Genomic DNA, 24563 nt, shown 5'->3' on the forward strand with positions numbered 1-24563 from the left:
TACCCAAAAAATCTTCTTTTATTTCTCCTTCTGAAATATAACGGACATAAATGTTTGCATGTTCAGTGGAGGTACGATCAGTAGATCCATCAATCATGATACCAATAAAAGCTGACTTTTTAATGTTTTCCAAAAGACTTTCTCTGATAGTTTTTGCAATGAAATGAATGAATTGTTTGCACTGCACATCATTTCCATACTTCTGCAGAACTGGCACATCAAGTTTAGCAGCTAACATTAATAAATCCGGAAAATCTCGAAATGGCTTCTCATTTTTAGCTACATAATAAGCGATATTAAACACGTGTGTCATGTGCTGAAACATTGCTGCGTCCATTCTTCTGACACATACAGCTACAGGTCTCTCCTCAGGGTTGTCTTTAGCCTTTACTTTATCAACATTCTCCTTGTGCTTGTTACTTTTCTCGTGCCATACAAAGGTTTCCCTTTTAAATGGAGCCTTTATCCCGTCTTTCCATTTTGCATCAGAACTTTGGGGGAACCGACTGCAAACTTTACACGTAGCTGTATCTGTATCCTCTGAGAAAATAAGCCATGAAAATTGTTCCAGCCAATGAGTATTAAAAGGGCGTTTTCTAGACGTCTTGTCAGCATCACCATCATTTTTCCTCTTAGGCGTTAAGGCAGTTGAGTTGTGAGGCAAACTACAACTAGCAGCTGGATTTGCTCTTGATTCATTGTCTTTTTCTATAGGGTTTGATTGTGACTCCACTATAGTAGGTTGAGCTTTCGCTTTAATGAAAAAGTTTAATGTGCTCTGTTTCATGTTTCTTTACGTGCTTTCAAAAACTTGTAAAGGCTTTAAAAATGAAGAGAAAGGTCAGGTCAATTTGTTGAATAGGAAGGTGTCACATTTCTACAGAGAACAAGAATGGAGCAATACAGAATACTGCAGAATAGCATCAGCTATGGAGGACTGCAAATCCCAACAGTACATAATACAGCAGTGAAAAATATCATCAGCTATAGAGGCGTACAAATCCCAGTAACCGAAAAGAATATTGACTTACAGTGTGCAGTTCATCTGATTCACGTGCTCCCTTCCTCTCCTGGTGGTTGTAGTGGTGGTGCAACAATGTTCTTCTTACATCAGTGTCCTCTGTCCCCCCTGCATATCACATTGCCCACTTCAATACAGAGTGACCACAGTGTGCCCTCTTTCAATGCAGAGCACCCACAGCGTGCCCCCTTTCATTGCAGAGCGATCACAGCATGTCCCCTTTCATTGCAGAGCGATCACAGCGTGTCCCCTTTCATAGCAGAGCGATCACAGCATGTCCCCTTTCATCGCAGAGCGATCACAGCGTGTCCCCTTTCATTGCAGAGCGATCACAGCATGTCCCCTTTCATTGCAGAGCGATCACAGCATGTCCCCTTTCATTGCAGAGCGATCACAGCGTGTCCCCTTTCATTGCAGAGCGATCACAGCGTGTCCCCTTTCATTGCAGAGCGATCACAGCGTGTCCCCTTTCATTGCAGAGCGATCACAGCGTGCCCCCTTTCATTGCAGAGCGATCACAGAATGTCCCCTTTCATTGCAGAGCGATCACAGCGTGTCCCCTTTCATTGCAGAGCGATCACAGCGTGCCCCCTTACATTGCAGAGCGATCACAGGGTGCCCCCTTGAATTGTAGAGCGATCACAGTGTGCCCCCTTACATTGCAGAGCGATCACAGCGTGCCCCCTTACATTGCAGAGCGATCACAGCGTGGCCCCTTACATTGCAGAGCGATCACAGTGTGCCCCCTTACATTGCAGAGCGATCACAGTGTGCCCCCTTGAATTGTAGAGCGATCACAATGTGCCCCCTTACATTGCAGAGCGATCACAGCGTGCCCCCTTACATTGCAGAGCGATCACAGGGTGCCCCCTTATATTGCAGAGAGATCACAGCGTGCCCCCTTACATTGCAGAGCGATCACAGCGTGCCCCCTTACATTGCAGAGCGATCACAGGGTGCCCCCTTGAATTGCAGAGCGATCACAGCGTGCCCCCTTACATTGCAGAGCGATCACAGGGTGCCCCCTTGAATTGTAGAGCGATCACAGGGTGCCCCCTTACATTGCAGAGCGATCACAGCGTGCCCCCTTTCATTGCAGAGCGATCACAGAATGTCCCTTTCATTGCAGAGCGATCACAGCGTGTCCCCTTTCATTGCAGAGCGATCACAGCGTGCCCCCTTACATTGCAGAGCGATCACAGGGTGCCCCCTTGAATTGTAGAGCGATCACAGTGTGCCCCCTTACATTGCAGAGCGATCACAGCGTGCCCCCTTACATTGCAGAGCGATCACAGCGTGGCCCCTTACATTGCAGAGCGATCACAGTGTGCCCCCTTACATTGCAGAGCGATCACAGTGTGCCCCCTTGAATTGTAGAGCGATCACAGTGTGCCCCCTTACATTGCAGAGCGATCACAGCGTGCCCCCTTACATTGCAGAGCGATCACAGGGTGCCCCCTTATATTGCAGAGAGATCACAGCGTGCCCCCTTACATTGCAGAGCGATCACAGCGTGCCCCCTTACATTGCAGAGCGATCACAGGGTGCCCCCTTATATTGCAGAGAGATCACAGCGTGCCCCCTTACATTGCAGAGCGATCACAGCGTGCCTCCTTACATTGCAGAGCGATCACAGGGTGCCCCCTTACATTGCAGAGCGATCACAGGGTGCCCCCTTACATTGCAGAGCGATCACAGTGTGCCCCCTTATATTGCAGAGCGATCACAGGGTGCCCCCTTACATTGCAGAGCGATCACAGCGTGCCCCCTTACATTGCAGAGCGATCACAGTGTGCCCCCTTACATTGCAGAGCGATCACAGGGTGCCCCCTTACATTGCAGAGCGATCACAGAGTGCTCCCTTACATTGCAGAGCGATCACAGGGTGCCCCCTTACATTGCAGAGCGATCACAGGGTGCCCCCTTACATTGCAGAGCGATCACAGGGTGCCCCCTTGAATTGTAGAGCGATCACAGCGTGCCCCCTTACATTGCAGAGCGATCACAGCGTGGCCCCTTACATTGCAGAGCGATCACAGCGTGCCCCCTTGAATTGTAGAGCGATCACAGGGTGCCCCCTTACATTGCAGAGCGATCACAGGGTGCCCCCTTGAATTGCAGAGCGATCACAGCGTGCCCCCTTACATTGCAGAGCGATCACAGCGTGCCCCCTTACATTGCAGAGCGATCACAGGGTGCCCCCTTGAATTGCAGAGCGATCACAGCGTGCCCCCTTACATTGCAGAGCGATCACAGGGTGCCCCCTTGAATTACAGAGCGATCACAGCGTGCCCCCTTACATTGCAGAGCGATCACAGCGTGCCCCCTTACATTGCAGAGCGATCACAGGGTGCCCCCTTGAATTGCAGAGCGATCACAGCGTGCCCCCTTACATTGCAGAGCGATCACAGGGTGCCCCCTTGAATTGCAGAGCGATCACAGCATGCCCCCTTGAATTGCAGAGCGATCACAGCGTGCCCCCTTGAATTGCAGAGCGATCACAGCATGCCCCCTTACATTGCAGAGCGATCACAGCGTGCCCCCTTGAATTGCAGAGCGATCACAGCGTGCCCCCTTGAATTGCAGAGCGATCACAGGGTGCCCCCTTACATTGCAGAGCGATCACAGGGTGCCCCCTTACATTGCAGAGCGATCACAGGGTGCCCCCTTACATTGCAGAGCGATCACAGGGTGCCCCCTTGAATTGTAGAGCGATCACAGGGTGCCCCCTTACATTGCAGAGCGATCACAGCGTGCCCCCTTACATTGCAGAGCGATCACAGCGTGCCCCCTTACATTGCAGAGCGATCACAGCGTGCCCCCTTGAATTGTAGAGCGATCACAGGGTGCCCCCTTACATTGCAGAGCGATCACAGGGTGCCCCCTTGAATTGCAGAGCGATCACAGCGTGCCCCCTTACATTGCAGAGCGATCACAGGGTGCCCCCTTGAATTGCAGAGCGATCACAGCGTGCCCCCTTACATTGCAGAGCGATCACAGGGTGCCCCCTTGAATTACAGAGCGATCACAGCGTGCCCCCTTACATTGCAGAGCGATCACAGGGTGCCCCCTTGAATTGCAGAGCGATCACAGCGTGCCCCCTTGAATTGTAGAGCGATCACAGGGTGCCCCCTTACATTGCAGAGCGATCACAGGGTGCCCCCTTGAATTGCAGAGCGATCACAGCGTGCCCCCTTACATTGCAGAGCGATCACAGCGTGCCCCCTTACATTGCAGAGCGATCACAGGGTGCCCCCTTGAATTGCAGAGCGATCACAGCGTGCCCCCTTACATTGCAGAGCGATCACAGGGTGCCCCCTTGAATTACAGAGCGATCACAGCGTGCCCCCTTACATTGCAGAGCGATCACAGGGTGCCCCCTTGAATTGCAGAGCGATCACAGCGTGCCCCCTTGAATTGCAGAGCGATCACAGCGTGCCCCCTTACATTGCAGAGCGATCACAGGGTGCCCCCTTGAATTGCAGAGCGATCACAGCGTGCCCCCTTACATTGCAGAGCGATCACAGGGTGCCCCCTTGAATTGCAGAGCGATCACAGCGTGCCCCCTTACATTGCAGAGCGATCACAGGGTGCCCCCTTACATTGCAGAGCGATCACAGCGTGCCCCCTTACATTGCAGAGCGATCACAGTGTGCCCCCTTGAATTGTAGAACAGTTAGTGTGCCCCCTTGAATTGTATAACAGTTAGTGTGCCCCCTTAAATTGTAGAACAGTTAGTGTGCCCCCTTACATTGTAGAACAGTTAGTGTGCCCCCTTAAATTGTAGAACAGTTAGTGTGCCCCCTTAAATTGTAGAACAGTTAGTGTGCCCCCTTAAATTGTAGAACAGTTAGTGTGCCTCCTTAAATTGTAGAACAGTTAGTGTGCCTCCTTAAATTGTAGAACAGTTAGTGTGCCTCCTTAAATTGTAGAACAGTTAGTGTGCCCCCTTAAATTGTAGAACAGTTAGTGTGCCTCCTTAAATTGTAGAACAGTTAGTGTGCCCCCTTAAATTGTAGAGCGATTTTCTGTTGTGTGTGAACCAGCCCAGTTTGCAGAGAGCAGCGTGTACTTACCTGCATCGGGCGGCTCCTCATCAATCCTGCGCGTCCTCCGTGTCTCCCGAGTCCTCCTCCTCCTGCTCCTCGGCCAGTTACAATCGTTCGCCTTTTGGCCAATCAGGAAACACCTGCCTCCTGATTGGCCAGAAGGAGGATCAGGAGGAGGATCCCTGTGACAATAGCGAATACTCATTCGCTATTGTCACAGAATGGGTGGGCTCTGGGCGCAATGCTCTGCTCCTAGAGCCCATCCTTTTCCAAAGTAATAGCAAGCTGCTCTATATGTTAATGGCGGCGGCGGCGGCGGCGGCGGGGGCGGGCACAGCTCGCCATCCTCAATAATCGCAAGCTGCTATTAATGTTAATGGCGGCGGCAGCGGCGGGCACAGCTCGCCAGCCTCAAAATTCCACTCGCAAATTGCGAGTGGGCTAGTGGAATTTTTGAGGGCTGCATAGATTGTAATTGGCAAAGCCAATTCTTCCCAAAGAAACACCTTTTTTTATCCCTTTTTTTCTTTTTTGGGGTGGTTATCTTTTTTTTTTATAAAGCTGCACTCTGGCCAAATGTATTTTTCACAATTCAGTGTGGCTGAGCCCACCCTGCATGGGTTAACTCTTAGTTTTTGTCTAGGGGTTCAGGTACCCAAGATATACTCACCTAATCCTCCAAGTACAAGGCTGGTACCCTCAGCTCCTGCCCTGCTCCCCCCCCCCCCCCACGGTTCAATGGTTTTGTGTGGTGGACACTTCATGACATCATAAGGCCCACAGACCGGCTCTGGACATGAAGACGTCGGAAAAACAGTGCACCGCTGGACGTGGGGGAGTGCCATTTTTCAAAGAATTGACAGATCAGGTGAGTATATGTTCTGTGTTTACTCCTAGAAAAATAAGCAGTTAACTCATACAGTGTGGGCACAGCCCACAGCCCCACTGTATGGGAAAAAAAAATTTGCCTAGAGTTTAGCTTAAACTTTTTTGTCTGAGTATAGATCATTGTTTTTCCCAAATACTTCCCATATAAACTTGTTCTGCATCAGTTTTCTTTCTCATTTCCCTCATTCTTACGAGCAAAGCCAGATTTTTTTCTGCTCCATATTTCATATTTATGTTACTGATCATTTAATATTCATCCTCTTCCTGATTTATTTTAATTGGTTACTGGATTAAACAAATATATCCAAAAGTGGACAAAATAGGCCAAACTCTCAAACAAACATACAATAAATCAACTGATTGATAAACACAATAAGTTAAATGGGACGGGTCCACTTTGAAGTAAAGTATATAATCCGTAATGGCAGAAAACAATACAGGGTCCTAGTAAAAAGTCCTAACCCTAAACTTTGTACAAATATGATAGAATTTGCTTGGCATAATACTGAAACTCTGTATCACATTGCCCAGCTCACTTTTTTACTCTCAGTTATGCACATGGCTGCTTCTATTAAAGTGAGATATGTCATGGATGAAGCAAGAAGAAGCTGCCTCATCTGAAGACCTATAACAACCTGACAAAGGTCAAACTCATTCCCACTCAATGCAAACGTAATTCATTTTGGTAGGGACTCTCTTCAATGAATAATGTAGTAAGCAAAGATGAGCATGTATCCCCAGTTAGCTAATCAGAATGAAGAGGTTAAGCACCATAAAAAGTGGTGGCAGTGGAATGCTGATTAATGCACTTTGCACACTGCCTATGAGCCAGATCTTTATTACAATGTAACTTTCTGCATGGTAGATTTGTGTTTTGGTAGTTAGCAGTCAAATCACATATGAGAAAATTTGTAGGCAATCTATTTATCTATTAACTGCTTTGCTATCCTATGTATTTATCAGCATGATAGGTAGATGTGGAGACCACAGAAACGGTGTTGTCATGGTGATAGAAGATGCAGTCTAGACGTTCACCTCCTACGATTTCATGCTCCATGAATGTTCATTTACACCAATAAAAACTAACCGAATCACTGAACACAAAGAGCTGCTGTTTTTTGCATCATTCCTGTAACTTCTAAATTGCGCTCAAGGCCATTTTTCCTAATGCTGGAAACTCCATGATGACTTCTAGCCCGAAATTTCACCTACACACAGAAGAATACTAAACATGCACAGTATATAATTACTGGTATATATTTTTTACATAGGCGATTAACAATTATAAACCCTCCAATGACAGACTATGGCAAATCCTACATAGTTGTATAAATAGTCTTTAAAAGTGAGGGCTAAAACATACATATTATCATACATGATTAAGGGTCCTTTCACACGAGCGATCTGATCAGATCCGCCTGTCAGTTTTTTAGGCAGATCTGATTGGATCCCCCATGCATCCATATGGGGCAGTGGATGTCAGCGGTGACATGTCCGCTGACACCCGCTGCCATCCGCATCCGATCCTGTTCGTGAAATCCGGACGGATGGAAACCCTATTTTCCATCTGTCCAGGGGATCGGATGGGATGGGATCAGATGAGAGCGGACAGGCAGTCCGCTCTCATCCAATTCCCCCATAGAGATGCATGGGGCTCTGACATCTCCCTCTCCGCTCTGTGTGCGGAGAGGGAGATGTCAGAGCCCCAAGCATCTCTATGGGGGAATTGGATGAGAGCGGACTGCCTGTCACCTGCCTGCTCAGCGGGGATCTGTGTATCGATCCCCCGCTGAGCAGCACGGATCCGCCTATGGAGGCAGACCGTGTGAAAGAAGCCTTACAGTATATAGCGCCAACAGTTTTCACAGCACTTTACAATAGAAGGGAAACAGTATAATTACAATACAATTCATTACAAGAGGGCCCTGCTCAAGAGAGCTTACAATCGAATAGTGATGTCACTTGTCAGCATTTTTAGGCTTTGGGAAAGTCTCTTCAACGCTCTTCAACTATCTGTGTCAACATTTATTATGCAAGTGTCCCACGTGTATATACAGGAATGCCCCAGCATCATTTTTACATAGTAGGTGAGGTTGAATAAAGACAATAGTCCATCCAGTTCAATCTGTGTGGGTGTGTGTGGCTGTAATCATCTCACATAGCCCTTAACGTCCTGATCCTTGAGATGTAAGTCTAAGAGTCTTTTGAAAGCCACCATACTACCCGCCATACTAATATGATAAACATATTGGCTGCACACATTTCAAGCTGCAACAGTGCTTATAATGCAAGGTAATGTGAATGCTGGAAAAATGCTCAGAATATGCGTTTATTTAGGTTTAGGTTTAGCTGGCATATTTTCAGCTCCCCAGAGGGCTATTTATTATCCCAGATATCCCATAACAGCTTTAGAAGTTTTGAAAAGTTGTGTTAGCACTATGCTAAGCACTAAGCTGTTATCTGATAGATGATTTTCATTTGTGTTCACTGTTGGGACATTTTTTAATATTAGCTATTCACGCTGCACCTTTGATCACAACCCGGTGGCTCAGTTCCACTGTTTGGACATTTCTATTTGTTTAAGCACTAACAAGAGAAATACATATAATAAGAAATAGCCTATAGCTGCCATAGGTTAAGAATATGTTCTTTCTTCACCACTTTAATAATCAATTCCATTAGCATTCTAATCTTACCCAAAGTCCTGCATGCGAATAACGCCATTGCACTCTGCAGTCTGTCCGGCCGAATGGCTTGTACCACTAAGACCTAGAAAACACAAACAATACATCAATGAAGCAGTTGAGAAGATAACAATGTACCTCAAACATATTTCTTCACCCTCTATACAAAAATGCAGGGGGATTTTCTACATATGTAAAGATAAATCCACTATGATCAACTATAACTTGTGTGGACCCATGTCAAAAAGTTTAGATTTTCAGGGAATAATGTCATTTTTGAGTTCTATTAAAAAAGAATACTTCTCCACATATGAGGCAGTAATGCTAACCAAATTTAGAAATATTACCATTACCCTCTTACAGCGGACTGTATGAAATAGACGCTGTTATAAAAAAGTATAGGGACTGCTATTGCTGGTAGTTAGTAGCCTGGTTATCTCTGGCTTCAACACTTTTCAGTCACTTAAATGAAACAAGCATGCTATAATTTAGTGTCACAATTCCTTATCTCTTTACTCTCAAAGGAGAGGTCAATAGAAGTAGCCAAAATTTTTTCATACGGATGAGTCACTTTGACCACTTGATGCCTTTTTCCCCCTTAACCCTGAGTCCTAGAACATATTTTTTTGGGAGAAATTTTGGTTGTGGAAATTAGGGGAGACTTCCTAAAACTAGAGAACACAGAATCTGGTTCAGCTGTGCATAGTAACCAATCAGCTTCTAGGTTTTAGGCTGGGCTCACACTGCTCAGACCTGGAGGTCGGATGACTTCCGCTCCCGACTACAGCTTCATGTCTGACTTCCATGTGACTTCAATGAACGGGATCCGACTTTAATCCGTTAATAGCATGCCCTTTGAGTCTGGTAGGAATCTTGAGGGGGTCCCTACGCCAAAATAAAAAATAAATAAAAAAAAAAACATAAAAATGGCGTGCCCCCCCAGGCCATACCAGCCTCTTTGGTCCCCAAACCAAAAAAAAAGGCATGGGACCCCCCAAGATCCATCATAGACCCTTATCTGAGCATGCAGCCTGAGGTCTGGAAAGGAGGGGGGGGCATAAGCTTGCGCCCCCCCCCTGGACCATACTGGGCCACATGCCCTCAAAATAGGGCAGTGGGTGCTTTGAGGAAGGGGGGCTCTGCGCCCCCCACATCAAGGCACCTTTTCCCCATGTTGATGGGGACAAGGGCCTCTTCCCAACAATCCTGGGTGGTGAATGTACCCCTACTCATTCACCCCGATAAAGTGTGAAAAAATATATAAAACCAATACACAGGTTTTGACAAAGTCCTTTATTAAACTACCTCCAACATGTCTTCTTTCTCCGATTTATTCTCTCTCCGGTGAGGTCTTCATCCTCGTGTTCTTCTTGCTGCGCTGATGTCTTCTTCTTCTGCTGGTTCTTCTGCATCCGGTTCTTCTCTCTCTGTCTTCTTCCTCTGCTAGTTCTTCCTCCAATTCTTCTCCCGCTGTTGTGTTTGCTCCAGCATGTGCCATTACTTATATAGCCATGGGGCGTGGCCATCCAGTGACATCATCTGGAAGCCCTGCCCCTTGTGACGTCACTGCCCAGGGCACAATGGGACGGTGATGTCACAATCGGCAAGCCTCCAGGTGATGTCACCGGATGGCCACGCTCACTCGTCCCCCCCTCCCCCCCTTCCTGACATGCCGGGCTGCATGCTTGGATAAGAGTCTGGTATTGATTTAGTGGGGGAACCCACACCATTTTTTTGTTTTTTTTTTGGCTTGGGTTCCTCTCTCAACATTCATACCAGACCCAACGGACCTGGTATGGGGTTGAGGGGGGGACCACACGCCTTTTTTTTTTTTTTTTTTCTCTTTTCTCCATGGGTTTCACCTTCAATATCCTCAGAGCACATGTTGCATGCCAAAGTCAGATCAGTTAAGATGATGATCAGACTATAATCTGACTTCAATGATATTGATTCGGCAGAAGTAAGAACGTATGTCGCACCAGCGTGAACCGGGCCTCACTGGTAAAGCCTAATTGAACAAGCTGAAGTTAGAAGCTGATTGGTTACTGTGCACAGCTGCAACAGATTCTGTGTGCACCAGTTTTAATAAATCTCCCCCATTACGTCTTTTACCATTTGTAGCCTACACCAATATCTTATAAATCTTTTTTTTTTACTACATATAGGGCTTTAACTTGGAAGCAGATTTGTAAAACTTTATTTTGTTTTATTTTGGAAAGATAATGAATAGAAAAAAAAATGTATTTTACTGTAATATTTCTATGCAACATAGTCAAACAGTAATGTTCAAAGTATCAACATGTGTTTTACTTTAGGAGAGCTTTATTTTCCTTTCAACACTATATTCCGATATATGTAGGAAAAAAAATTGGTATGTATAAGTTGTTAGTATAACATTATGATAAGGTAGGTCAAGTAAGCACGTGCACAATTCGCAAAGCAGCAACTTTTTTTTACAGGTTTGAAATAACTAAAAATCCAAAATCACATTGTGTTAATTCCTGTGGGCAACAGATGCTTACGTGGTAAACACAAATATTATTTAGATCTTCAACGTCATTATTGGGACCTAGGGATTAATCTGGAGTGTATATATATATATATATATATATATATATATATTTATATTATCCCTCTAAAATACTTCCTCCTAGGAAAAAAAAAAACTAAGGATATACAGTCAGGTCCATAAATATTGGGACATCGACACAATTCTAATCTCTTTGGCTCTACACAACACCACAATGGATTTGAAATGAAACAAACAAGATGTGCTTTAACTGTAGATTTTCTGGCTTTAATTTGAGGGTATTTACATCCAAATCAGATGAAAGGTGTAGGAATTACAACAGTTTGCATATATGCCTCCGACTTTTTAAGGGACCAAAAGTAATGGGACAATTAGCTGCTCAGCTGTTCCATGGCCAGGTGTGTGTTATTCCCTCATTATCCCATTTACAAGGAGCAGATAAAAGGACCAGAGTTAATTTCAAGTGTGCTATTTGCATTTGGAATCTGTTGCTGTTAACTCTCAATATGAGATTCAAAGAGCTGTCACTATCAATGAAGCAAGCCATCATTAGGCTAAAAAAACAAAACAACCCCATCAGAGAGATAGCAAAAACATTAGGTGTGGCAAAATCAACTGTTTGGAACATCCTTAAAAAGAAAGAACGCACCGGTGAGCTCAACAACACCAAAAGACCCGGAAGACCACGGAAAACAACTGTGGTGGGTGACCGAAGAATTCTTTCCCTGGTGAAGAAAACACCCTTCACAATAGTTGGCCAGATCAAGAACACTCTCCAGGAGGTAGGTGTATGTGTGTCAAAGTCAACAATCAAGAGAAGACTTCACCAGAGTGAATACAGAGGGTTCACCACAAGATGTAAACCATTGGTGAGCCTCAAAAACAGGAAGGCCAGATTAGAGTTTGCCAAACAACATCTAAAAAAGCCTTCACAGTTCTGGAACGGCATCCTATGGACAGATGAGACCAAGATCAACTTGTACCAGAGTGATAGGAAGAGAAGAGTATGGAGAAGGAAAGGAACTGCTCATGATCCAAAGGATACCACCTCATCAGTGAAGCATGGTGGTGGTAGTGTCATGGCGTGGGCATGTATGGCTGCCAATAGAACTGGTTCTTTTGTATTTATTGATGATGATGTGACTGCTGACAAAAGCTTCTGAAGTGTTTCGGGCAATAATATCTGCTCATATTCAGCCAAATGCTTCAGAACTCATTGGACGGCGCTTTACAGTGCAGGTGGACAACGACCCGAAGCATACTGCGAAAGCAACCAAAGAGTTTTTTAAGGGAAATAAGTGGAATTTTATGCAATGGCCAAGTCAATCACCTGACCTGAATCCGATTGAGCAAATGCCCCAAGAACAAGCAGGAACTGAAGACAATTGCAGTAGAGGCCTGGCAGAGCATCACCAGGGATGAAACTCAGGGTCTGGTGATGTCTATGTGTTCCAGACTTCAGGCTGTAATTGACTGCAAAGGATTTGCAACCAAGTATTAAAAAGTGAAAGTTTGATTTATGATTGTTAATCTGTCCTGTTACTTTTGAACCCTTAAAAAGTGGGAGGCACATATATAAACTGTTGTAATTCCTACACCGTTCACCTGATTTGGATGTAAATACCCTCAAATTAAAGCTGAAAGCCTGCAGTTAAAGCACATCTTGTATATTTCATTTCAAATCCATTGTGGTGGTGATTAGACTTGTGTTGATGTCCCAATATTTATATACCTGACTGTATATATATATATATATATATATATATATATATATATATATACATATATTTATGAGTTGCACCTGTGTGTAATTTATATAATTTTATTTATTTTTACATTTTTTTTTTTAGGTTAGCAATTTATTATTTTATACTTCAGTAATGTGCTGATTTGGAATGAAAGGGAGAGTGCATTAGTCTTATTCCTATCAGGTATGTCTTTGGTGTGGTATAGTTCACAAGCTCTCATAGAGGGCAAACATTTTAATTGTTTAATCTTTCTGATTTCATCTAAAGACTGTAATTACCAGGATCATTATTTGTTTTCCACGGAATTTAGCAAACAGCATCATCATTTCTCATTGACAGACACATCTCCTGATATTCATAACCATTGGTTATACTGCCCCCTACAGAAGTAGGACACTAGGCAGAAAATAATTATGGCTACACCCATGGGCCGTCCCAGGGGGTATACTCCCTCTCTCTGCTATAGCAACTCAGTTTTGTTACAAGCAGTGTCAGGAGAATTATAACTCCACAGAGGGATGGGTGCTGTGTCCATCAATGAACATCCAAGAAATTCATATTACCGTAAGTCAAAAATCCCATTTTCCCTTTCGTTCATTGACGGACACAGCTAGTATTTCTAGTCCCTAATCCAGAAATACTTGCTTCATACTAGTTGGTGACTTAGATAATTTTACAGTCAGAGACCACCAGGCACCCAGTTCTTTCAGAAAGAGGTCAGCAATAGCAGCCAATATACTCTTCTCTGTACAGTTTTTCTTTAAAGCTGAACTCCAGGCAAAGACACAAAATTCATCAATACATCATTTATAGTATTTTTTTTTTTAATGCAGTCACAGTAGAAGTACCTGACTTTGATCTGGCAATGGCCTCTTGCAATCCCCCTGTATTAACAAAATGTAGTAACAAAAAGAGCCAATCAGGAGCTGCAGTGCTCATGTACTAAAAAAAGGAACTCCCTTATTGAAGATGGCATATGTTGAAGAGTAAGAGGGATAAGCTCATCAGGCTGTTGCTTCTCCTTCCCTGTCCAGTCCTAGGCTGAGATAGGAAAAGCACCTGTAGGTGTTACTCAAAGCAGAACTAAAGTTCTACTGTCACAAACAGCAAGCAGGCAGGCTTTTAATTGCAGAAGAGACAAGCAATAAAATACACCTACCTAATGCTTGCTGTCTTCTTCAGCGATATAAACTGAGCTGCGAGTGCTTAGCTTACATTGCTGCCACTGCCCCTGTGTGCCAGGATGATGGCCTCCTGCGCATGTGCAGGAGTGAGGACATCCCGCGCTGGTAATGAAGATGCCGCTGTGAATGGGGTCAGGAACCGTTAAAGGAAAGGTATGTATACCTTTAGTTTCGCTTTAACTACAGTAAAAAGAGAAAAATCAGATACTCTGTGCTGTCAGACAAGGCTGTGAAAATCTCAGGACCGAATGGACAGAAATTAAAATTCTTTGTTCGGTAAAAAACTCCATTAGAAGTATTTAATCTGTGTATATAAAAGTTTGCCTGGAGATTAACTTTAATAATTAAAATAAAAAGTTAGGGGTGTACCTTTAACTTTTCTTGTTACCACCAACATGCAAACAAAGCTGCAAACAGTTTATCAAGCCAGATAGTGGACAGTTCATTAGAAGTGTTAGTGATAACAAATTACCTGTTGGAACAAGGACAGTTTCTTGGCAATGGCTGCTGGGAATTCTTGCTCGCACACCGTGCTCTTTGAGAAATGACTCCACAGATTTGAATCTTCCAGGCTTAGGCTCTGATAAAGAGCCGGCAGAGAGGCCTGTGAGATAAAACACTCGGTTCATGTGTAAATGGCTGGAAACATATTTTATATGCACAGTGATTTTAATTAAGCAATAAATTGTTTTGGACAGGGAGTATGAGGGATGAGATAAGAGTGAAAAGAATGAAGTCACTTGATCATGGTCATATGGGGACTTATATATAGAATATAATCACAGGAAAGCTGAATCACCAGAATAAGTCCTGCAGTCTAGTTTTCTTCACCGCCATTGTAAGTATTCAGCAATTTGGAATATTAAAAAAGAACAGACTGAACTACCTTAAACAATGCCACAGCCCAAGCTCTTTCCTGCTCTATCCATGATGGGATCTGATCTCGCAGAGACTTCTGAGAGTCCTTTCAATGTCAGAAAATATAAGAAATTAAATGAATTACAATGGTGTTCTCCAAACACAATATATCTACAGCAGAAAGACATAATAACACATTTACACTAATCCAAGATGAAAAAGACAGTGTATATATTAAACTAATAGAGTGGAAGTAAAGTCTACTTTTTAACTGGTACCTACTGGTAAGCCTATAATAAGGCTTACTTGTAGCCTACAGGTACAGTTACAGGTACTGTTTTCACGCTGGTTGCAGCCGGTGACATCACAGGTGAACGCGCTCTGAAGGGACAGCATACCCATGTCGTACCTTCAGAGCTCCCTGCCAGGGCCAGGGTATGATTTCATCCAGGCTCTGGCTATTCTTACAGCCAGAGCCTGCAAACTCAGAAGACAGACCAGGTGAAGATGGAAGCACTGGGGAGCCGTGACAGCACTGCGTTGGAGGGCTCTGTGCGCTGGTAAATCTGTCATAACGTGCTAGCATGCGGAACATACTAACATATTATGCCATAAACATGCAGGGAGTCCAATTATTTTTTTATTTTATTTTGGGGGGCAGTTTACCACCAGCTTTAAAGAGTAACGCCACTTTGGTTGAGAAAAAAAAAAATTCCTCTGGGTGATCTATGTACATTGGAGGAAAAAAAAAAGCTGTGTGTCCCACTATGTCCTTGGAATACTGATTCCTGAATGGGGGTGTCTGTGTTCATTATATTCAGCTGATGTACTTTCAGGTTCTAATGTGGTGAGCTGACTGCATCCCTGTGGATGTAATTAGCCCTTGGGGAGTATCTCACAAAAAATATCATTTCAATAGCAGAAGATGCCTAAAATGTTATGTGTACCTTAGTGCATACTTCTAGGAAAATCAAAGAGCCCATCACATAAGCAGGGAATTACATTTTTGGAGGCATGCCACCAGGTTGCCATATTGCATTGAATTTTACAGAAATTTACAGAGCTGCAAACTGAAAAGGAAAGGTAATTTTTAATAACAATATAGCTTGTGGTCGGTAAATTAATGACGGATAACCTTGGTATGGGAAAGTCGGTGTGGTGTGCCAGAACCGACATAAGGGGGTAGGCCTGTAAATAAAGAGGGCCCCCCGAAGGTTAGAGGTCAAGAAAAAAAAAGGGTGAAGGTGGGTGGGGTGACTATGACGAGCAGCAGCAGGCCGGTGTGGGGGAGGGGAGGCGCTATAAAGCCCGCTCCTCCCACAAATACCGGCCTGCGGCTGAACACTTGTGTAGCAATTTTATATGCTGTATATATATATATATATATATATATATATATATATATATATATATAATTTTTTTTTTCCTTAGGAGATAACTCAGATTGTGAACTGTATGCCTACATACAGTATGTCATTATAATTTCTTTCACGATTGTATATGTTGTTTTACGTAAATAGCAAAAATACATAACTGGATATAATATATTTTCTTTTAATATCTACCCGGTGTTCAGCTCTAAGCTGGTTTCATGAGAACTGCTTTAAAGGCAAACCAAAGCTTCCACTTAAAAGTGTAACTGCACTTTCATTAAAAAAGTGTATATATATGTGTGTGTATGTGTGTATATATATATATATATATATATATATATATATATATAGTATTTTTTATTATTATGTGTACCTAAATTTAAAGATTAACTAAAGGCAAAAACTTTTTTCATTAGTTTTGGATAGAGCGGAAAGGGATATGAATATCTGTCATTTTTACTGCTCTCTGTGTCCCCTTTATGGAGATTCATCCTCTCTATTTCGGTTTGCCATTATCATTGAAAGTGAAAGTAAAAGAAAATCCCAAATTTTGGGATGTCCCCAGAAAAGTTATAGAGGGGAAATCTTCCAATTGGGACACTAGTTCTGATGACCTGGGGGGCTCCAAGAGATTTCCTCAACTTGCAGGGTTTTCCTCTCACTTCCTGTTATGGCTATGGACCAGGAAATGAAGATAAATCTCCCCAATGGGACACATGTGGCAAAAATAAAACCTTACAGTGGTTATAACCCTCCCTTACTCTATCCAAAAGGGAAAGAAAATGTTGCCTATAATTCTACTTTAAATAACTGCATGTGATAATTTATGGGTCAGCCCCAATCTCATTTTAACAAAGTGTCAGTACAAATGTTTACTTACCGATTTCTTGAACATATCCCCAATGATGACACCTGTGAATACATCCCACTCCTGTGAAGCATAAACAACAGTGTCACAAATTTCTTAAAACAAACCTGTGATTTGACAACGCAGGGCAAAGATTTTGATCTGCTGTTGCTACACTCAGTTGCTAGGAATGAAAAAAAAACACCCAGGTAATAGTTAACATGCATCCTAATTTCCTTCCGCCTATGTGACAAGCGCTGGTGCTTGACCCATGTGCTCTTATTCTGGGGGAGAGGGGGGGTTGCTTAAAGAGATCTATGTTTTTTTTTTTGTTTTCAGAATCATACTTACCTAGGTGGATGCATCTGTTCCCCAGCGCCTCTAACACTGAGAACCGATCGATCTAAGACCGCCGATCGCTCAGTTCTCACAGCTCCCTGATCAGCTCTCTGCTCTGCCCCCCCCCCCCCCCCACAAGCTCAGTGGAGTGCTGGGCTGTGAAGGGGGTGGTAGCGGTCAGCTCAGGCTCTCAACGGCTCGCTGAGAGGCTGAGCCGAGTGCCAGTCCAGGCATGTGGGCAGATCCCGACTCCATTGTAGTGATCTTGCCCGAGCCTGGACAGGCTCTCTGATGTAAGCCGCCAGCGAGCTTCAAAGGAGCTTTGGCTGTACTTCTCCCTTAATGGACTTAACATAAGGTATCCTTTCATCACTCCAGGAAGCTGAATGGAGGGGAAAGGGATCAATGTAAGGTGAGTACATAATACTGAGGAGAGTGGCATAAGGCAATTCTGTTGCCCTGCCCTGCATGGACTTAGACGGAGGTTTGCTTTAAAAGGGGCCCTACAACAAGCCTAAAAGCTATAAAACCCAAGGTTGTGAAGACAAATATGAGAGAATATCCTGGTTACAAACTGCCTAGGCTGACTAGATGCATCCTTGGAAACTGAGGTCAACTGGCTTCCTTCCTTTATTGGTCCAACCCCAGATCAGACAGAATCAGACAGACTAGGGCAAGAATCCTGAAAATCTTAATCTCCCAAAATGCATCTGGACAGCCAAGCAAGCTTGCGAGCAAGAAATGCTAGGCATCAAGTTCTTCACAGTTCAGGAATTTATTGTATTATTGGCCATGCTGTGGGGCCCAAGCACAGCACACTGCATTTATCACATTAAGACTTTTACAATAATAAAAAGGCAGATCATAATATTATCAGCTTTGGACTTTCTAGATGGTCATAATCCGAGGAAACCTATAACATCAAAACTAAAACACAAACGTGGGTTATTCTGAATTTCACTGAAGGGATGCTTTTTTTCTTTTCAGAACACAAAACTGAAATAAGGCAGGATAGGACAAATCGCACCAGAGGAAAACTTAGAAGCTTTGCTTTGGGGGCAAATACAACCAAGCAGCCCTTTCACAACATATTTATGTGTGCTAAATAAAGTGTACCAAGCAAATGTGCCTGGACGCCTCATTGACGGTGGACGCGGTGAAAGATAAATGTTCCTAAAGGACTTCCAGGAACATCTTCCCTTAAGGGCCACCAGAGTGACATATCTTAATAGTATTATACCAGCTGGGTGGGGGTAGGGGGGGGAGAATTCCTCCTGTCCCCCATCCCAGTCTTTCCTGAGCCTTGTTTACCCCATGAAGGAGGTAGAAAGAGCACTTGAATGTCGAATTTTCACTCAGAAAAAACAACATTCAGCCAGGAAAAATCTATTCTAACTTCAACAAGGCTCAGCAAAGGTAAGTTGGCTGGTACTCCATAGAGGAGGTACAGACGTAAGAGTAATTGGATGCATGATGGGTACGTGAAAACATTCCTTAGGGGAGATTTACTAAAACTGGTACACACAGAATCTAGTGCAGCTGTGCATAGTAACCAATCAGCATTCAGGTTTTATTGACAACCCCTAATTGAACAAGCTGAAGTTAGAAGCTGATTGGGTACTATGCACGTGCATAAATGGAAGGAGCGCCAGACCAAAAAATAAGAGTCTGAATTAATTTTTTGATTTTGTGTTAAAAAAGACAGCCAACATGTTGTTTCGGGGGTCAAAGGAACTCCCCCCTTCATTAAAGCTACAATAAAACATAATATAATGTAAAAATAACTGACAATCACAATTATTTTTACATAATATTATATATATATATATATATATATATATATACACACATTATAATATGTTTTATCGTAGCCCTGATGAAGGGGGAAATCCTTTGACCCTCAAAACGTGTTGGCTGTCTTTTAACACAAAAATTAAAAAGGTGGTCTGGTGTGACCAGTGATACACCTCCACCCCCATAGATACATACAACAAAACAAGGAACTTTAAATGAGGTGAACACATAAGGCCAATAGATTTATATGAGATAAACATGGTGTCTAAATTTATTAAAAGTGAATAACAATCATCATACAAACCACACACACACACAACATCATTAAAAAAGTTTGGGCTTATTTTTTTCCTCTGGCGCTCCTTTCATATATGCATATCTTTTCCTGGTAACCTGCTGGGAGTACCCACAGTAAGGTAGCCTTGACTGTTGTGAGCAGCAAAACCTAACCAATGGTTCTTCAAATGTTTCTTGCCCTCCAACTAACTTGTTTGAACTCATATCAAAGTCCATGAGCCTCTTTGATGCCCTTTATTTCATTGGTTACTATGCACAGCTGCATCAGATTCTGTATGCACCAGTATTAGGAAATTTCCCCCCCCCCCTTTGTGTATATAGTAACTATCCTGCATACCCTCACTAGAGAGATTTACCCTCTATTTATGCTGGTGACCACTGTCACTGGAATTGCACATTTATATTTTCACATGTGGGTGCCACAACTGCTTTATTAACAACACAAGCTTCAAAGTATTTCTCATTTATTTCGATTTATTTTCCCTCGTCTTTTTCTTCTTTAAACAAAAGAAAAAGTGCTGAGTTTAAAAAGGTTAGCAGAAGTAGCAGAGAGAAAATTTCATCACAATAGACATTTTATTTTAGGATACGGTCAATGCATTAATAAAGGTGGTAGGGAAATTAAAAATCACTATAATGGCAAACATAATGACGGTGGATCTATACTGATAATTTAACGCTGCCTATGTGGTTGAGGGTGGTCAACGCTGACATACCCATGTATCGTATGACGCTAGGGGATCTCCCAAGAAGTTTCGGAAGATATGGTATCGATGGGTTGATTCTACAGATACGTTAGTGGGAGAGACTGACGACTAGACTGGTGACGATCTAACTGGCAGGGGAGGGGAAAAGATCTACAGGGTCCCTAATTGATTGACTAGCGACCACGCACCAAAATAGGTACAGGGGGTGGGATTTTTTTTATGCCTTCCCATGTTCCTCACCATTCTCCTCATTCTTATTTTTATTTTGCTGTTGAAGGGGGAAGTTCCTATACCTTGGTCACAATGGGGATTTGGGGCTAAGTTTAGCCTAGACAGCTTCCTCTTCCTTGTTACGGGAAGTGGAACGGAGAGGGAAAAGGGAATACTTAGGTGTTTAGGTTCAGTTTTTATTAAAAAAAAAAAAAAGAACTTTCCTTATCCAACTGAGTTTTACACCTACTGCACGATTGCTAGGAGGTACTGTTGTGTTATTTGCTGACATAGTGTTGTATTTTTCTGAACGGCTTGGAGGTATCTCTGACATATATGTTGTGGAATGGGTTGCTTGTCATGTGCTTTGATATTACTTGTATGATTGTGTTGGATATTAATAAAAATGTTTAAAAAAAAATTGAACTTTTCGGCCATCAAAGACAACATGATGTCTGTCGCAAATCCAACACATCACATCACCCAAAGAACACCATCCCCACAGTGAAACATGGTGGTGGCAGCACCATGCTGTGGGGATGTTTTTCAGCAGCTGGGACTGGGAAACTGGTCAGAGTTGAGGGAAAGATGGATGGTGCTAAATACAGGGATATTCTTGAGCAAAACCTGTACCACTCTATGCATTATTTGAGGCTAGAACAGAGGTCCACCTTCCAGCATAACAATGACCCCAAACACACTGCTAAAACAAAACTTAAGTGGTTTAAGGGGAAACATGTAAATGTGTTGGAATGGCCTAGTCAAAGCCCAGACCTCAATCCAATAGAAAATCTGTGGTCAGACTTAAAGATTGCTGTTCACAAGCGCAAACCATCCAACTTGAAGGAGCTGGAGAAGTTTTGCAAGGAGGAATGGGCAAAAATCCCAGTGGTAAGATGTGGCAAGCTCATAGAGACTTATCCAAAGCGACTTGGAGCTGTGATTGCCGCAAAAGGTGGCTCTACAAAGTATTGACTTTAGGAAGGTGAATAGTTAAGCACATTGACTTTTTCTGGTATTTTGTCCGATTTGTTGTTTGCTTCACAATAAAAAAAAATAAAAAAAAATCTTCAAAGTTGTGGGCATGTTCTGTAAATTAAATGATGCAAATTCTCAAACAATCCATGTTAATTCCAGGTTGTGAGGCAACAAAACACGAAAAATGCCAAGGGGGTGAATACTTTTGCAAGGCACTGTATGTGTAGAGCTCCTGTCTTACCAATGCCTTCCCAGAGCAAGCACCAGTCATACAGGTGAGAATACAGTGCCAAAAGCATGTTTCCTGAGCCTGTCTACAATCCTTCTCACCTGTAGCAATTCATCAGTACCTGACTGTCTCCTGTAACCGGTTTACAATCTTTGTCTCCTCTAGAAGTTCAGTTGTTTCCTGTAGCATGTTCACACTCTCTGGCTCCTGTGGGACATCCACTCTCTCTCTCACTGTTTGCTGCAGTATGTCTGCAGACTCCAACATTTTCTACAGTATTGTAGTAGCTGACTAATTATGTAAAGCCCATTGGTGGCATGAAGAGCAATGACTGAAGATAGAGATATACAGTATCTAAGACATTTGACCAACTCTAATTTGAAATGATGGTCAAAAATCCACAGCCAAAAATTCTATAGTTTTCAAAGTTAGTATATTATTTTTAGAGCAAGAAATTGTGTGCTTCCTAAATAAGCTCAGTGGAAAAAAAAAGCCTATTGGATGATCTGCGGTCCCACTTAGAACTCTGACAACAGCACAGGGTGATATTGAAGTCATAGATACTTACATTCTCCTGAAATAGCTCAGCATGTATGCCACGCACAAAGTGTAATGCAAACATCAGCTGGTCAGCCTTAAAAACAAATTATATTTCAATTAATTAATGTATAGCATAAAAAGATTGCAGTGCAAAATATAAAATATTCCAACCCTCAATTACATAAGGGATAATGGTTACCAGCTAAATAAAGAATAACTAAACTCATGAGTTAGAAGTGAAAAAGAATTGTCTAAAAATACATAATTAAATATACTTCATATATACAGTACATAATAACTATATAACAAGAATATTAAAGCAGCAATTCATTTCTGATAATAAAAAGTGAGACAATGTGTCCTAAGGTGTATGACAAAGTGAAGAGTAGCACTTTGCAGTGTCTCTTCAATTGTTGCAACCATTGTTGCACTTTAAAGCGGAGTTCCGGCCTCAAAAACAACTTTGCACCATCCTCTTGCTTTATTTTTACCTGAAAAAGAATTGGATAATTAAAAAATTTTTCTGGATTTACTCACCTTTTTTTTTAAAGAAAATATACTTACCTTCCTTCCTCTTCCTCCCTCTGCGGCCACACCCGCACTGTCTCTTCCTGCTTGCATTGACTCCTGGGAGAGGAGTGTCATCGCTCCCAGGAATCAATGCGCCTGCACCGGCCCTGCTCGTCACTTCCCGTGCAGGTGCGGCATGCCCAGAAGCTGTGCAGGGATGACGCGCCTGCACCGGAAGTGACTAGCAGGGCCGGTGCAGGGCATTCTGGGACTCCAACGTCACCGAAGAGGACGCACCGGCTTCAGCTGCGCACTCCTGAGATGGCAGCGCTGGACAAGACATTTTCAAAGTAAGTATTTCTTCTAAAAGGTAAGTGAACCCAGGGACAGTTTTGAGGCTATCGTTGCTGAAATGCACTAGCCCTGACTGTCCCAGGGGGTATTTTTAGCTAAAAAATGTTTTTCAGGGTGGAACTCCGCTTTAATGGTTGACTTGCACTTCATATTAGTATATTTTAATTTTTCATATATGTTATTTTTTGTTTGTAACAAACGTATAACTGCGCTAATATAGATCCACAAGCTACAGCTTATAGTGAGATAACACCAAATAAAATAACAAAACAGAAAAGCTGCGCTGAAACGTGACAATGGTACAAATAAATGTATCCAAAAAAATATAAAATATTATATATGCATAAGTGAATAAATAAAGTCCTGGTGTTAAGATAAAGTCCCAAAATAGTGATAGGGAGATGTGATAAATAAATAAACACGTGCTATCCTCCACCGCAGTGCTCCAATCACCACAGCATGCGATTAGTCTCCCCAGATGGCAGACGGTATTGAGCTAGTAAATAGCCACTAGACAGGGACCAATGTACCAATTCCAATAAGATATCCAGCCCAAAGGGGAACACCTATTTGTTTACTAGTATTTATAATATCACTTTTTTAAGCAGTGCTATCACATTTTTGCTCTAATATTGAATTTTAATCATTATTATGCTTTCAGCATTTGGAAATAGATAGAAAAGTATATTGTGTTTACTTGTTTTACACTTTTTTTTTTTTACATTTCTTCAGTTGCTTCCTGGTTTCCAGGCCTAAGCAAATTAAATCATACATCCCAGGAGTCTTCAGGAGGAGGGGGAAGGGCTTTCTCGGCTAAACACACCCTCCTGCCTGCAAACCTAAGCTAAGGGCAGATGGATTTCAGGAAGTAAATGCTGCATAAATCACCTGCCAAGAACTCAAGATGGCCATGGCCATAAATGCTAATGGGGGCATTTTTCAAATTGATTTCTCAGCAAAATAAAGCACTGAGGTAGCTTGTTTTGAATTTTAAAAATGAATTAAATAGCATTTTTCATTGCTGTGCTGAAATGCAGTGTAGTTATGCTTTAAATCAAGCAAACCTATACATTTACTAGAAAAATATATATGGTTGTGTCTATCTGATATTTTGTTTTGCAATAAAAAGGTCCCTGATTCAAAGATGAGTTGAAATTGTACACCCTGTCACTCAACCATTAACTGGCACAGCCTCAGTTTGTAATAGAAGCTTTGACAAAATAATTAGGGGGTGTGGCTTAGTGATTTGATGGGCATTGCTTTTTTCTGACTTGGGCAGAGACAAGGTTCTGTGTCCAACCTGAGTATCATATAAAGCAGAAAAGGGTTTCAGTAATTTTTGTCAAACAATTAAATCCTAAAGATAAAAAAATAGGATAACGAATACCATGAGGAGCTGAAATATCAATGCTTGAAGTTAAAA

At 42.7% G+C, this 24563-nt stretch overlaps 1 protein-coding gene across 1 annotated transcript in view; it reads right to left on the reverse strand.

The window, feature by feature from the left end:
• The window catches only part of DYNC2H1 (dynein cytoplasmic 2 heavy chain 1), an 807725-nt gene that overhangs the window by 376490 nt on the left and 406672 nt on the right, over positions 1 to 24563 (reverse strand). The window contains exons 71-75 of the mRNA XM_082246437.1: positions 22305 to 22370; positions 17216 to 17266; positions 14991 to 15068; positions 14577 to 14708; positions 8655 to 8727 (exon numbers count right to left, since the gene is read on the reverse strand). Of these exons, the coding sequence (XP_082102563.1) occupies positions 8655 to 8727; positions 14577 to 14708; positions 14991 to 15068; positions 17216 to 17266; positions 22305 to 22370 (400 nt within the window). The remainder of the gene's footprint in view (positions 1 to 8654; positions 8728 to 14576; positions 14709 to 14990; positions 15069 to 17215; positions 17267 to 22304; positions 22371 to 24563) is intronic.

The sequence above is a fragment of the Pelophylax lessonae genome, assembly GCF_965119305.1.
Source record: "Pelophylax lessonae genome assembly, chromosome: 2".
In the NCBI taxonomy this organism is placed as follows: Eukaryota; Metazoa; Chordata; class Amphibia; order Anura; family Ranidae; genus Pelophylax; species Pelophylax lessonae.